Source organism: Halictus rubicundus, chromosome 4 (assembly GCF_050948215.1).
Source record: "Halictus rubicundus isolate RS-2024b chromosome 4, iyHalRubi1_principal, whole genome shotgun sequence".
Lineage (NCBI taxonomy): Eukaryota > Metazoa > Arthropoda > Insecta > Hymenoptera > Halictidae > Halictus > Halictus rubicundus.
The window spans coordinates 16,270,682-16,286,485 of record NC_135152.1 but is presented as its reverse complement, the minus strand read 5'-3'; the positions used below and the strand labels follow the sequence as shown (position 1 = coordinate 16,286,485).

Genomic DNA, 15,804 nt, shown 5'->3' with positions numbered 1-15,804 from the left:
ACTGTGAATTTTATGCATTTATGAAAAAAAAAGGCTAGATCAACAGCAAAACAGTGAAAATATTCAGGTAACGGAAAATACTGTTGTATTATTTCCAACCTATTAAAAATATTAAGAAAAGAAATACATATCTATTTATTATAACTCTTAAGGCTTGCAATTAATAGAGACAGTTTCTATTTTGCACAAAAGTCCGTAGTCTATTTATAACACACAAGCCTCCCTTTGGTACAGCACAATTATTAAAAATAATATTAATAAGTTTCCGGTAGGTAATGACCTTGGGTTGAGATTTTCCAAAATATACATACGCATCTACAATAAAAAAGAATAATAGTGGCTATCTAATGGGAGAAATAGAGGTGCCAATGTAAAATGATGGTATCGATGTAAAGGGTGTCCACCAGAAAGACGCGAGAGCACAATGAAAGTACACTTGTATGGAAACGAATATTAACCGAAAAAGTCTCATTGTGCAGAAAGATTTGGAGTTAATTCGAGATTTGGAGATGTGGGGGTTAATTCGTTTAACGCTGAGATCCGTGTCGAGTGAAATGAAGCACACGGTGTGCGTAAACAGTGTACACGCGGATCCTGGTGTGTGCACGTGGCACGAGCCTCGATGGCAGAAAGATTCCCGCGAGGAGAAGAAAGGAGTCGGTCAGATAACTGTACGTCGCGGCCCCCGGACGACATCTTCAGCATCGTCGACACCTGGAAGGACCTCTTCGTCTCTCATTCCCATACGTACACCTTGTTCAATGTTCAACGATTGCGACGCCGCGTCGTCCTCGTCTCGCGCAGGGTCTGCTCGCCGCTTTACTTACAGTTTGTCACGGTAATATTGGGACACTTTTGAAAAGATGGTAACCTTTTTAATATCTGACCATATGACTTGCATATTTTTTGAGAATTTAGAACAATCAGTACATGACGTGAAAATGGAATTTTGAAAAAATTGCAATTGGTCGGAGTTTCGGAGAAAATATTATAAGTTATTTGTTATAACATTTTCCTGTGGGCCTATATTGAACATTTTCAAAACGTTTTGTAGATCTGCAATCTGTAACTTCTGAAAAAAAATCCAGGTCGTACGGTCCAATATCAAAAAAGTTATCGTCTTTTTAAAAGTACCCTAATATCACTGTTGCAGACTGTACGTGGAAATCTGACTTCGCTCGAAAATTGTACACTAAAATATTGCACTCGAAATAGATCCTAAAATCTGAAGATCTTAAGGACGAAGTCATTTTTGGCATTACAGTTAAATACGCCGTTAAAAATATTTCTGAGTACAAAAAACTAACAAGGGCGATTCCACTAATTTCGTGATAGAGTTGTTACTTTTTCTTGGATATTGAAATGATCCTATTCCAAGGATAACACTAAATGGGTTCCGAAAATCGCCGAAATGTTTTGATCATGTTCGAAACCAAATATGGTAGATAGAAAAACTGCGAAACTCTCATACATAATGTGTGTGTAGTGAAGTAAATTGTGCAGTGAAATGAAGAAGAAATAAAACATTGTACAAATTGATGGAAAATGTTCCAGTTGGCCAATTTAATATAAACAAACATTTTGGAATGTAATGCACACCAATACCTGGTTACATTACCTGGGTCTGTCTTAAATGACACAAGATGATTGAACGAACAGGTATCAAATAAAGATACAATATTGATCTCATCAATTCAATCCGAATAGACTGCAAGTATTCTTGTTCGTTGTCTTACGTCAGTGTATATTTTATTTCCGAATCCTGTATCTACTAAACTATCGAGACTCTTAAGTAACAGTCTCAAGTGACACAATACAAATGTTTTTCATTGAATTACAACAAGACGATCGAACCAAGAATCATCGAATAAAGATAGAATATTTCTTAGTCAAATAAAGCTTTATCTTCTTTATTTATATTTATTAATACATATTGTATTTCGACTGGACTCTGCATGTGCAATTAGAAGAAAGTGTTCTGCGGATCAGCAGATCCAGAGTGATCGGGATCGAAGTCACCGATAAATCAGCACTGTCAATTTGACAGCAGCTAGAGACGGAACCAGACGGAGGCTGCTTCTCGGTATTCGATCAATCCAGACCGACGTACTCTCCCGGTTCGAGGTCATTCTCTTCCAGGTGCATTGGGTCAGCTGGTCGACTTCGTGTCGCCCTTCTTTCTCCGACAGTCTGGCCTGAGGCCGCTGGGTGCCGTTTTACCGTCGCTGCCAAGCGGGCCATACTGTTACTCAATGATCGCCAACAATGGCGGTCGTCGATTCCGTTTCCGCGCGGGAAACTCGTAACGATGTTCTTATTGTTAACACGATCGCTACCGAACACCACAAGTATGCGACAGCCATGATTTTATACTTTAAGATCACATTGATTCGATGTTGGCAGTACTTGAATTCTCGCAAGGCGGATGATTTTGACGATCTCGTGGCAGCCATACTTTTTGCAATCAACATTAGTCTCCTAGTTAAACCTAATAGAAGTAGCTCATAATTTCAAAAATTTTTGTTTATCGTAACAATGATTTTTGTAACATTCTCTCTCTCTCTGATCTCGTAGATCCTAGTAAAATATGGTTTACTTAATGGATTTTCTTAAAAATTTGAGAATACTTTGAGAAATGTCAGAGGAATATATCCTTGTTTAATCAAATAATCGCAGAATTAAATTCCGATCTAGGAGTACAATTCAGTTTAGAAGAATGTAAGAAAAATAACGCTAAAAATTCTCGAATATCCTCGTTATCCTCGTTAGACCTGAATGTACATTTGAAATAGTGTTAAAAACTAATATGAACCGCGCAAGTCACCAACAATTTTCTTATCCTTCTTTCGCATATGAACTATCTTGAATAAAAACGTAAAGCATGAGCTGCATTCGGTGCAACGGGATCTGTTTCACGAAAGAAGATGTATGAAGTGACAAAAGCTATCTAGCTCACTCTAACCTACAGATTTTGCAACATGAAAGTGGAGCGAGTAGCTTTCAAAAAATAGACTTCAACTAAAAACGCTATTACTCAATCGCAATGGCGTCAAAGAAAAGGAAATGTGAACCGACCGGAAAGGACCCGAAGAAAACGCAGCAGGGTGACGGAACTTAGACAAGCGGTTGTTGCACACGCGTTGCCTTGATCTCCTTTTTCCCCGGAGCGAAATGTAAAAGGAGAAATCCCTCGGGGATTCCGTTCGTTCCGCAATAAAAGTTCGTTCATTCATATTGCCTGTTACAGTCTCGTCGATTTCTTTCGCGAACCACCGACGTTCTCGCGTCTCGGGTAATCGTTTTCCAGACTCGCTTATGCAGTCACGCGTTCCTCTGGTGCAACGAGATTCCTTCGAGATCGACCATTGGCCAGGAAACCTGCCGCAATGAAACATTTACGACGGGCCTAACAGATTCGTTTCGAATGCAATCCTACGTTAATGATCGCGCTTCCTTTTCGCGTCGGGAAATCACTCGGCAACAACGAGAAATGCAAATTTCGACTTCACGGAATCCTCGGGTACGCGATTCCTGAAATTCTTCTATCGTCTTATTATTCATTCTATCTTTTATGATGCTGTCCTGTAACTCGAAACTGACGGTTCTCCTACATAAAGTTGTATAACTGGATTGCCACGTTTACGGATCCTGCAGCTTTACATAGTGCGTTGGTCATTTCTTTGAACTCTACATTGGTGTGCAATATTATACCAGGTGCACTTGAAAGACATTTTTAAAAAGGAAAGAGCAGATGGTAACGACGTGGTTATCTTTTCATTTATATTTGACATGTTGACATACTTCTAACACTTGTATAATCTCGTCAGCTCATGACCAGTGCGCTCTGCATTGAATCTTTTTCTTTCGAATGAGCCCTTTCCTAGCGAAAAATATTCTCATGTAAGGACGAAAAGTTGAAGCACGTGAAACCTAATTTTGTCGATAAGGTGGTCACTCTACCTTATCTACGGAGTTTCGTCCCTCGAGTTTCGGGTCTTGAAATTACGGGTGCCCACAAATATTTATGTGTCAGAAAAACATTCTGGATCCCGTCCGAACCCGTGAAAAATTCCCAACCCGAGGCTCGGGTCTCCGCACACCCCTAGATGATATGTGACAATACCAAAATCCTCGAACAGGTGGCATCAAACGTGATCGTGCATACGATGGGTGCTCGCCGACGCGTCGACCCTGAAGAAAACGTGTTGCAAGTTTTAACAATCCAGTCGGCAAGTTAACCCAGTTGGCATTCGATGGAAAACGAGAGATTTCACTCTCCGTCGTGGGCAAGGTTGAAACAAATCCAACAAAATCACTCTGTTAGATCAGTGAACTGATTTCCATCTCAAAGCTTGTGCCACTACCTAGTTTACTCTATCGTTATGTGTCACTCATCCTTTATTCCTTTGCGGACGAGGATTTTTGAAAATACTAAAAATATTTTTCTCAGAAAAGCAGATCGTGTATCAAAGTTTGAAATACTGGAAAAAGTGAGATATACTTTTGTTGCGCACATAACTAAATTGTTTCTCTGTAACTTTAGGAATGGGGTGCATTGACCTGATGTCGGCACTGCGTTGGCATTCGTCTTCAAAGGGTTAATTCAACAGGAGTTTATTTTATAAACTCCTAAATATTTTTTTATGAAATATTTTGAATATATTTTCAGTTGCATTCTATACAATTATACATTACTGTACAGAATGCGACAGCTGTAAAACATTCGTACATCACTACGATTCTGAAATTAACGTAAGAACTGAAAATAAATTGCATTTGATTGTAATAAATGACCTTTCCATGTACTGTTAATACAGTTTCCGTTGATACCGTTATCAGCATAATTACAAAGGCTGACGGTGACTGGACATTCTCAGTTCGGTTTAGTCAGTACCGTCTAACGTTGTATTCTCTGATCTTCTTTCGAATAACCTCATACATCATGTACAACGAATCGATGTCTAACGTAACAGTAACTTGGTAACAACGAATATAATGATCGCTGTAACTAGCGCTATCTAGTCACCGACGGAATGAAAGCCATCTCCGAAGCATCGTGTGCTAACACGTATGTCGGGATTGATGATGATTACTCTCACTTGCACAATAAGCTCTCGCAATAGCGCCGCGAGTCCTCGGGCTGGCCATATTTAACCATCCGAGGGTGGAGTCGTCGAAGATGGGTTTTAACCCTTTCCGACACTATATCGAGCTAGTCTAAATGCAATTATAATGTTTCCCCGCTGTCCTAAATATAGAGACTCGCATAATCTCACGTAGACTCACAAATCTTTCTTTAAAAATAAAACAAGCGACCTTTCCTCCTTTAAAAGTGGAACAAGCGACTTGGATTTTTTTTAAAGTCAGAACAACTAGTCTACTAAAGTGAAAAAGAAATTTTATAAAAATTTAAATTAGTCGAAATTGCGAAGAAAATACTGAAGGCTGTTCTTTGCAACATTTTTATCCAGAGCTGCTTTCAAAATTTCAGTAATGTGTTTTACAGATATGTGTCGACCGGATGCATTTTAGTAATCTTATTTCATTCGATTCAAGTGGTGAGAAACAAAATTTAGAATTTTCTCCGGAAATTCGACCAATTGAAATGTTTTCAACATTTTTTTCCAACTTCTTAAGAAAGTCTTTTGCGAATTACTTGCGCGACCGTAGGTTAGCGAAGCTGCATATGGGGATCGAATTGAATAATCAAGTTCTGAAACGAAAGAGTGCAAACTTTGGACCGCAAAGGGTTAACGCATGGAACCGTATGCGTTTTCCACGTGACACCGCCATCTTGTCCCGCGATATAATCGCGTCGCTATACACCAGAGATAATTCAAGCGTTAAGCTTCAGGTTTTTAGCGCTTGGCGTGGAAAAGGTCAAGCAAAGGATTTTGCTTATGTAATGGTAACCTGGACAGATTGAAACTCGATTCTCAATTGTAGCTTGAGGCGAAGTTAGTTAAAACATGAAACGAGTAATAATCATAATAACAGCCATGTTGCACTGTCACTGAACTATACATTTATAACAGAATATCTTCTGTAAAAAAAAAACGAGAAAGGAAGGAAACGTTACTTACACGATAAAAACTGATGTCATGTGCAATATTCAATTATGCATATGCATTTAGATATAATTGTATACAAAAATTATGAATATTGAGTCTGAATAAAATCTGAATAAATTGATTCTCACTTAAATAGATGCGTTCCTCTGTCAGTGATTTTAACATTGAAGAGGAACCAGTATTGACAACTCCTATCTAACAGCACGCGTATTCGCTGCATTTTGAATATACAATAATTCGTCAACTCCTCAAACAAATGATTGTCACTGAAATACCATGAATGTTGTGCATTCTTTGTCCTACATTATTTCGAAAGGAAAAGAAAAATGTTCACAATTTTTCACGCTGCATGAATTGCTTGCAACGTCGCAGCTGTAATTATTCGGCCCAGTTGCCGCGATAATTCCAGCAATTAAAAGATTGTCCACATTCTTCGGAGGCAATTTTCTAAATCGACATTTTCTCCGTGTTTGTGATTTCGTGTATTATCGCCCGCAAACAACTTCCTCGGAACCAGGATCGTTCAACGAATCGATACCATAGAATTTCGTGCGCGTAAATCACCGCGGCGTTCAAAACGAGTGGCGTATATATCATTTTTGAGCAGAGCAATGATCCATTACGGATCATTACCAGCGCGCTGATTATCGCGAGCACAACACAGGAAAATTATTATTACGCTTTGAATGGCAAGGAAATTGCTTCACCCGGGGAAATGTCGGCGCGCCGGGCGGTTGTCTTGAAAATTGCGGATAAAAGGCCAATAAATTTCGATATTCGTATCATTCCGCAATAACGATTTCAGAAAATCATTACGAACATTGTCTCTTCGTACTACTTCCAGGGTCTCTCCACGGAACTCGGGCTTAATTCCGCGGAATATAAAAATTACGATCCGACGATATCCGTGTCAGAATTATTCGATTCGAATCGATTAGGCGCGCTTCGGGTTACCGGTTAACGATCACAGAACGTTCGAATGATTGTTCTCAACACAGAGGATAAGTAAGTGGCGTTGTATAAGCTACGGACAACGCCACATTTTCACAAATTACCGTATGTGCGCCAGTGTAATTAATGTCTTGCGGTGCGAACGCGCATATTCCGGTGGAAAACCGGCGGTTAGGCTACGGTCGAAACGATTCCCCATGAAACGAACGTTGTCCCGTGCTGATACCACTGTTACCGGTTCCCACGATCGAACACTTTCTCCCCCGAACCTGCTCCGCACGCTGTATGCACAAGATTTCGCGTTGCTCGCCGTGCAAACATGCAAAACGAGTGCTTTATATATAAACCAGTGTTGTAGAAAAAGTTTTTGCCAGAACACACTCTATAAGAGATATACAACTCAATTTTAATTATTCTTACTCGAAAAGATCACTTGTGCACTCGAAATACCCATAACCACGTGTGCAAAATCCTAATGCAAAAAGTTCGATAGTTCTTCTGAAAAATTCCTAAAAATTTGTGAGAAAACGACCTCGAAAACCAAAATACCCTTAACACTCCCCTTTTTCACTGCCACTTTATACATTCAATTCTGTTTTACACGATTTTAATTCAACGCGAAAAGAAAAATTTAATTCTCTTCTTACACGAGTTGTTCGATGTAACACGACCCTAATTCGAAGAAAACCAATTTTTTCGCATCACAACTTCTCCCAACTTCGCAATAGCTTTCGCAATTGGTCGGGCCTTTAGCTGATTGTGCTTGTTACATTCGCAGTTTCTCTTTGTGGGGATTCTTCGAATCTGTCTTATTCTGCACAAAAATCCGCAATAATTATGTTTACATCTACACTATAAACTGAGTTTAACCCCTTGTCGTATATAACATATATTTGTGTTGAAACAGATTATGAAATATGTAGTATTATACATTGTTGTATATCATTAAGTTATAAATATTGAATCACTACTTTTTTTTTTATTAACGAATGACGATACTCGATATCGAACGAGAACGGCACTTTTTAATTTCTCATGTCCGTTAAGGGATCGCCCGAGGCGCAGACAGAACATGCCATAGTTATAAAACACTCATAAATCGCGATTGATTATCTCTGAATCTACGAATGCATCGAGTTCGTCAGGTTGCGTGCCCTCGAGCGCTGCTTCTAGTTCCTTTGTGAGAGATTAGAGATTGAAGATTATGTTGAAGTTGAGGATTGAATAAGAACGAAGTTGTTTGATAAATGGAGCGTGAAACAACAGAGTTAACAAACGATATTGATAAACCAGAATGTCGTAAAACATCATTCTGAATTGAACCTTACGTTCTGATGCAGCTACAGTTAGTGTGAAAAGTATTCCTACGCCCTTTGAAAACGAATAACTTTTTTAAAAGTTCACCAAACGGCTTGATTTTTTTTTTTTTTTTTGAGATGTTAAAAGCATTAGTTCACTGATTAATGTGTACATAATTTTTTTAGAAAATTGCTATTGGTCGCAATAGCAACAAAAAGGTCGCGATTTTTAAGTCTTTCATCTGTGTCTCTAATGAAAATGTAGAACAAAGTTTTGCACAAAGTTTTATCGAAATCGATCAAGGTTGTTATGAAATACAGGGTGTCCCAAAAATGTTGTATTTCCTTGAATATTGTGATTCCTAAGGTCATTTGAAATAACTTTTTCTTTTGCGAAAGTGTTCTTTTCAAGGAAGTACAGTATTTTTGGAACACCCTGTATAACTTACTTTTAGATTTACAAAAGGCATGTTTTAAATTTTTGTTGAAGGCACAGATAAAATACTTAAAAATCGCGAACTTTGCTTTTTCCTTCGCAATTGCGATCAATAGCAATTTTTAAAGAAAATTATTTACACATTACCCAGTAAACCAATCTTTCTAACATTGATCTTTCTAACTTTCTTTGGTTACAGATGCAAGTTGTTTCACAGAATGCTGAAATAGCTTTCAGTCAAACAGTGAAAAGGAATAATTATTCCAGTCAATCTAATTCCCAAGGATTTATTTTGCCGATTACGCTGAAGAAAGTGTTGAAACGAATAAAAAGTCTCGAGACTGATAACCACAGCGATAAAAAGAATGCTTTATATAAATCGTAATGTCTAACAGAAATTGCTGCCAAAATAAAGACTTTAGTTATTCAACAGTCTCGGATAGATAAAACGTTTACGTAATTGTGTTTTACTGCTTTTTGTGCGTAGATAATCGCTACAACTGCGTTTAATGTAACGAGATGGAAGCAAATATGAAAAGTTTAGAATGGCAAGATGCATAAATAAAGAAAATTGAAAAAGGTGAGCACGCAAAGACTCGCGGAGAGTGGCACGTGCTCGTCGAGTTAAAAATGCTGGGCTTCTCGTTTCTCAAGTGACATTTCCATCGTGCATGTGTGCGAAGTGACATAACATCGCGCTCGTATGATAATTCCGAAAGTATCTGGGATCGACTGAACGCAGACACAAGGAGAGAACGACCCTGGAAATGTTGCCGCAGCGTTCGACCTTAAGATCGGTAACAGTGCTTCTCCGACGAACCATAAATTAATAACAATCAGGAACTAATTCCTTATTTTCGCAATGGCAAAAAATGAAAGTCTTGCCAACATATTCATTACATTTTTCTGATTGGAACAACACCAAACATGACATCTGCAAAACATCTGCGTCATATCTAATTGTTTAATTGACGGTATATTGCAATCTTCATTATCCGTACTCATCAGCAGAACATTTGGAATAATAGAACAATTACCTAGCTCAGTGCTAGATTAAATCTTCACTGATTTATACAATAAATCGTGCTGTATATAGGGTAAGAGACCCAATTACTGTGGGGATCTCAATTACTGTGCCTATATTAGTTATACTTATTTTTAAAGCATAATAAATATTGAAATAGAAATATTACATTTTGTCCATTAAAATCAGTTAATATGTATGTTATATATCTCTTTTTTAATATTCATTATACTTTAAAAATAAGTATAATTAAGGTAATTGGGTCCCTTACCCTAAATTGCTTTAGATTGAACTCTAAAGAGTTCAACTTTAGGAGAATTCACATGTCATCGGTTCGGTTAATCGAGGATCTACTAAATCGTGAATTAAACAACTCGTTTTATTCAGAAAGATTTTACGAATTTGTCGACAAAAGTTTCATAGAGAAATAATTAAATGTTTCCCGCGGTAGTGGGGATAAATTTTTCGCAAATTGCGCACATCTGTTTCTCGCGTACATCGAGACATTACTGCAGTCAGGTGTGTAAACTGTCTCATCGAAGATAGTTGAATAAAGCGGTCAGATTGGGCACTGGCTCGTGGAAACAATACTTTCTTCGAATTAACCGGTTGGAGTATTGTAATTAAAAGAGATAACGCAGGAACACACTTTTCGTCGCTTCCGTGGAAAATGAGGAACGTCTTCCTGGTGCTGTTGCAAATTAGAGAAAGCCTGTTGCAGGAAATTCTCGCGCCCATGTTATCCGATCGGAACTATGCGATTTCGCGGAGATTGTTTCAGTTATGCACGCTATTATATGTATGCGTATTGAATTTTACGACAGCGAAATCTCAGAAACCAATTTGTAATAAAAATGCTGACCCAATCAGTCAACAACTGCGAACGTTGAAAGGGAAAGAACCTCTTGTACCAACTTATTCTACACCGTTATTGTTGAATAACCTCAGACGGTTCAAAATTCAAAATAATAAGCTATAACAGATACGAACACTGTCTATTGAAATTACTGCGCCAAGCAGTCATCGTTAAATAATCTAAAAAGGTTCACAGTTTGTTAGCAAACCAAATATTATTTCAAATAACACGTTACTTTATTTTATAATTACTTCCATGCCTGTGATCATCTTTGAAATAACATTTCAAACAACATGTTATTTCATTTTATAATTCTTTGAAATAATTATGAAATTGTTTTTCAAAATGCAACCTGATTAAGTTTGCGTACGTTTTACACTACCACCCTTTCTTGTACATTATTCTCAAAATTATTTCTTTGGTCAAATATGAAATAATACATTATTTGCAATGAAAATAACAACGCGAAATAAATCGCAATTTTTTGTTTTCATTTAAAATCAACTTTGCCCAGCTCTGTTTGTTAGTCATCGAACGCAACCATACAGGAGCAACGCTGCTTGTATGAATCATTCTATGTAAAAGGGGCAACCGTTATGTAGCCTAATGCATCGAGGAACTAAATTTCATAGTATACCGGCGCCCTTAGCCAATTTTACGGTGCCCACTAATGCAACAAGCGACGCAACATCGAATATTCGATATCTAATGGATATTTCAGATATCGGTAGCATTAAAGTGTGCGCGGCCGCGTCGGGGACGTCAAACTGTCATTGATAAGGGAACGCTGAGAACCCCGGACGATAAGGACTTGTTCACGGAGCATGACCGACGCCACGTGATTCGTCGGACGCACGTGACCAACAGCGTGTCAGAGAGTCAGGCAAATAGACAGACAGACGGATACGCGGCTCCTTCGGCCGTGCAACAACCACTTCTTGCATCTTTCTACCGAGCAACGATTTGCGTCACCGCGAACGACCTGAATGCAGTCGGCTCATTTATTGGGTCCACGTGATAGAAGGAAGAGCCTTTCATCCATGCATTCTTAATTCGATATCAGCGGAGTGCGTAATGTAAAATAATAATGACCCTCGTGCACCGATCGAATTGAACGGAAATTGAAAAGAGGATGTCAAAAGGTGGTCGTATTTTTGGTAGCTCAGACTTCTAAGGAAGTGTGAGCCCACCATTATTAGTCGACAACGCAATGAGAAAGTTTTTAATAAGGTATAGAACGCATAGAACTAAAAATTGAAAATCGTTAACTACAAGTAGTTATCGCTAAGTAAAAAATGCATGAAAAAATTCAAAGTCCAACCAATAGTCGATATTAATATCGCATGCGAAAACAAACTGCTAGAAATATAACTTATATCTTTGTCCTTCCCATTCGTGGTAAGGATAATGATTAGACTGCGGATCTTTATGCATTAACGGCTTCTGAAAATTTTCAAAACATGACATAATATAAAATTCACAGAATTCAGTAGGATTTTTATTTGTTTCAGATCTACGAAGGCTACTACCGCTGAAAATTAGATTTTATTTGTTTCCACTTTCCTAAAATTTAAACATCCGCGGTCTAATAATGATATATGATCCCAAGGTCCCATGGTTGGGGCTTGACACTTGCTATTTATTTTTATTTATTTTACGCAAATATCCAGGAAATCTTGCTAAATAAACTGGTCGAAGTATTTTTCAAACAGAGTAGGAGTCTATTCTTTAACCTTCTTTGTAAACATTTTAAATATTTAAGAACTTAATTTAAAATTTTCACATTCCAGTATTTAAGGCATACCAAAAGAGCACTTATTTTTTTAGGAATGCTTTTAGTTAATTTTTCGTGTTTTAAGACGAACTACAGACGAACATTTATGAACAACCGTTGAAAGAAAACTGGCTCTGCTCGCAGACAATATCCGTTGCAGCTACTACAAAGGTAAAACTAACTGCAGAAGATGCAGTATCTAGCGGCCCCGGTTCACAACATTTCGATCCTGGTAAAAGTGGAGCAAGCTACACTTCCTGTCTTCGAGTAATACGTTTTATCCACCTGTGTTAATAAAGATAATCGGCCGCATAAATATTCACGACCTATATTGTGCCTCGTGGACTCGAAAACGTGACTTTCCCCACAGCGGAACGGATCACGAACAGCAAGACGAACATGTCGAACCTACGAAAATCGACAACGACGTCTTCAACGGGAAATTAACGCAGACATTCCACGATTTAATGCTGCAACCGAGAAACTAAGTGAAATGAGCGGAATTACGATTTTCAACTTACAATTTTATTGAAGTCGTAAATGCCCTCTCGCCGAAGAAGATTAAAGAGGAGATCAGGCGCTTAAAAAATCAATAAACAGACATTTTTTATTTTCACGAGAAAAACGAATCGTCTTTACTACTCGCGTTCCTTAAATTGTTACAACGATTTCTCGCGGTTTCTACGTTCACAAAACAGGGTGTTCACAAATACCATCCGTGATTGTAAGCGTGTATGTAGTCACTGTACACGCTGACTATGGTTTTGTTAGGAAAAAGAACTGAAAATGTATATGCTTACTTCACCGTCACATTTCATTATTTTATCATTTTATTCGATTTTGATTAGATGCATAAACTAATATCTTGAAAATAGTCCTTAACATTTTCTTATCATTTACCCCATCCCCAAAGCAAAATTACAATTCATTGTTTGTTAATTCCACTGAATTGGCTTCAGGTGTTAATATTGTATATTTCAGACGATTATTTACATTCACTTTTATGTTTGAATATTTATCAACTATTTAGGCACTTCGAATTCAAAACAAAATTACAATTCGTCGTTTGCTAGGGCCACGCAACAACTTGTACCAGATAAATTCATATTAGGTCCACGCGTACATATTAGGTCATAAATACCACGTAAACACGCAGCAATAAACCGCGAAACAGACTCGTAAACGCGTTTTGATTATCGGCCGTGTTCGAGGTGCTTCTAATTAAATTTATCGTTCGTTAATTCGGAAGAAAGGGACTTCGTTAGAGCGGATCGAGAAACAGGCTGAATCTAATTCAAAAGGAAAAAGCGGTAGAGGCATCCACTATATATCGACAATTGTCGAACGACGCGAATGTGAAAGTGTTTTCCTCTCCGTGCGCCAAGTGAGATCTATGCACTTTCATCGGACGCACGAACCTCGCCTGCATTGACAGTGACAGATCCCCGGCGGTAGCCTACATCGGATAATGACTAATTAATGGCTGACAGCCCGGCAAGGAACTGCCCCGTCTACAATCGATGACGAAGGACTCATCTTCCACTATAAATACCTACGTAAGATGCTAGAACGCTGGGACACAAAATAGTTGCGCTATTTGCACGATGTGATACACGGTGGGCCAGAATAACAAACAGCTGGCTAAAACTGAATTTTTGAAATATATAGTAGCTTTTACTGCTCTTTGTAGAATTTTTCTTACACACAGGGTGTCCGTCTATGAATGTCAGAACAAATGTTTCGTAACTGGTTGAAGCTACAAGAAAGTTCAATAAGATAAATTTGCACGTTTTTAAGTCTGCTATAAAGTGCATGTCAAATATTTTTTTTGCAAGTTATGAAGGTCGCCATGGTTTTTTTTTTTAAATTCATACCCCCATTTTGTTTACACATTTATGAAGTAGGAGTCATTTGCAATTCACTCTCACTTTCAAATCAAAGTTACCAGTTTCGAATAGCCAAAACCAATACTAAAATATTTCGAATGATGGGGCGAACGCAGTATCGGTAAGCTTCCGCAGCCATTTTTCCGATTCAAAACAGTAAAGTGACAAGCGAAGAAAATGCAGTGTTCCATCTTCAATCGTAATGAAAAGTGAGATTCATAAATTCTCAAGCTTCGAAACGATGCACAAACTTTTCAAACATCTCAACCAGATTCATAGTTACAGCCATCTACAGGAAGCCCTCGAAACCGGAACACCTAGCATGTAATTGTCGGTGGTCATCAACATCGATAAATCAAGTTGTACACTTTCATCTTCATCGCGATTCCTGTTTCTTCGCGACGACGCGCGAGGAGCTTGTTCGACCTAGAAAAAGTCGCCATTAGATCCGTTTGTCTGGCCGATCGGGGTCTAGCAATTAAAGGAGAAAATCCGCAGCCCCCCTCCGGCTAACATAAGTAGAGTGATAATCAAATTCGCGTCCAAGTGGGAGCGGAACACGGAACTCTGTATCGGTTAATCGAAATTTATCGCTAAACGAGTAATTGATACCGTAACAAGCGGAACCGGGCTGGCGGTTAGTGAGTTGACCCGATCGGGTAACAATTAATCGCGAACGGGCCGGGTCTCGAGTGACCCAAATATCCTCGACTCACTTTCTAATTCCCTGCGGAGGATTCGCCCGTGGCTCTCGAGCCCGCAGGAAACGAGCGCACAGGATGAATAACGAACGATGATTAACGGGCTGCCCGGTTGCGATCGATCCGAGATCGGACCGAGATCGACGGCCATTGTTCTGCGCGTTCCTTGAACACGATGGAACTCTAAAGAAACCGTAGAAATTGCGGTGGACTAGCCAAGGACGCGACCGGTAGAAACCTGTCGATCGAAATCTCGGCTTGGACCGATCGAGAACAATCCTTCGATCGTACGCTCGACGCCCGCTTTGCGTCTCCAAATCTGCTACGGTCGAATCATCGGCTTTTTCTATTTTGCAATCGCTAAAGTTACAAACACTCGAAAGTGATCGAGCACGTCCCTTTATTCTGACATTCTAACAAAAATTCGAGGTTTCTTTGTCCACGTATTCTTACAAAGGACGATCGGTAATTGTACAATCGGTGCGAGAATTTTCTTTAACTATAAGTGTTTCCGAATATGTGCAGAAAAATATTTGTTCGAATTCGTAAAATAAATTTAGTTATACTTTAGCAACGGGAGATACATTTTTCTCTTTCGTTGCAACTGCGTGGTCTAAACATGACTGAAATGTTTGTATAAACTAAGATAGGAACGAGATTTTCAGTTATGGTCAGTTTAGTCGAAATTACAAAATGTTTGGCTACGTGTATATTTAACGAAGAATTTTTCAACGTATTACCTATATCGTCAAGACTTCCAAAAAAATCAAAATGATTAAAAACAGATAACAATATAAACAGAATTAT

At 38.5% G+C, this 15,804-nt stretch overlaps 1 protein-coding gene across 1 annotated transcript; it reads left to right on the top strand.

The window, feature by feature from the left end:
* The first annotated feature begins 9,436 nt into the window (after positions 1-9,436).
* Positions 9,437-11,726, top strand: LOC143353666 (uncharacterized). The gene is made up of 2 exons (XM_076787157.1): positions 9,437-9,553; positions 11,358-11,726. Exons 1-2 carry the CDS (start codon positions 9,524-9,526, stop codon positions 11,652-11,654), a joined length of 327 nt encoding a protein of 108 aa, XP_076643272.1. The 5' UTR covers positions 9,437-9,523; the 3' UTR covers positions 11,655-11,726.
* Positions 11,727-15,804: the final 4,078 nt, after the last annotated feature.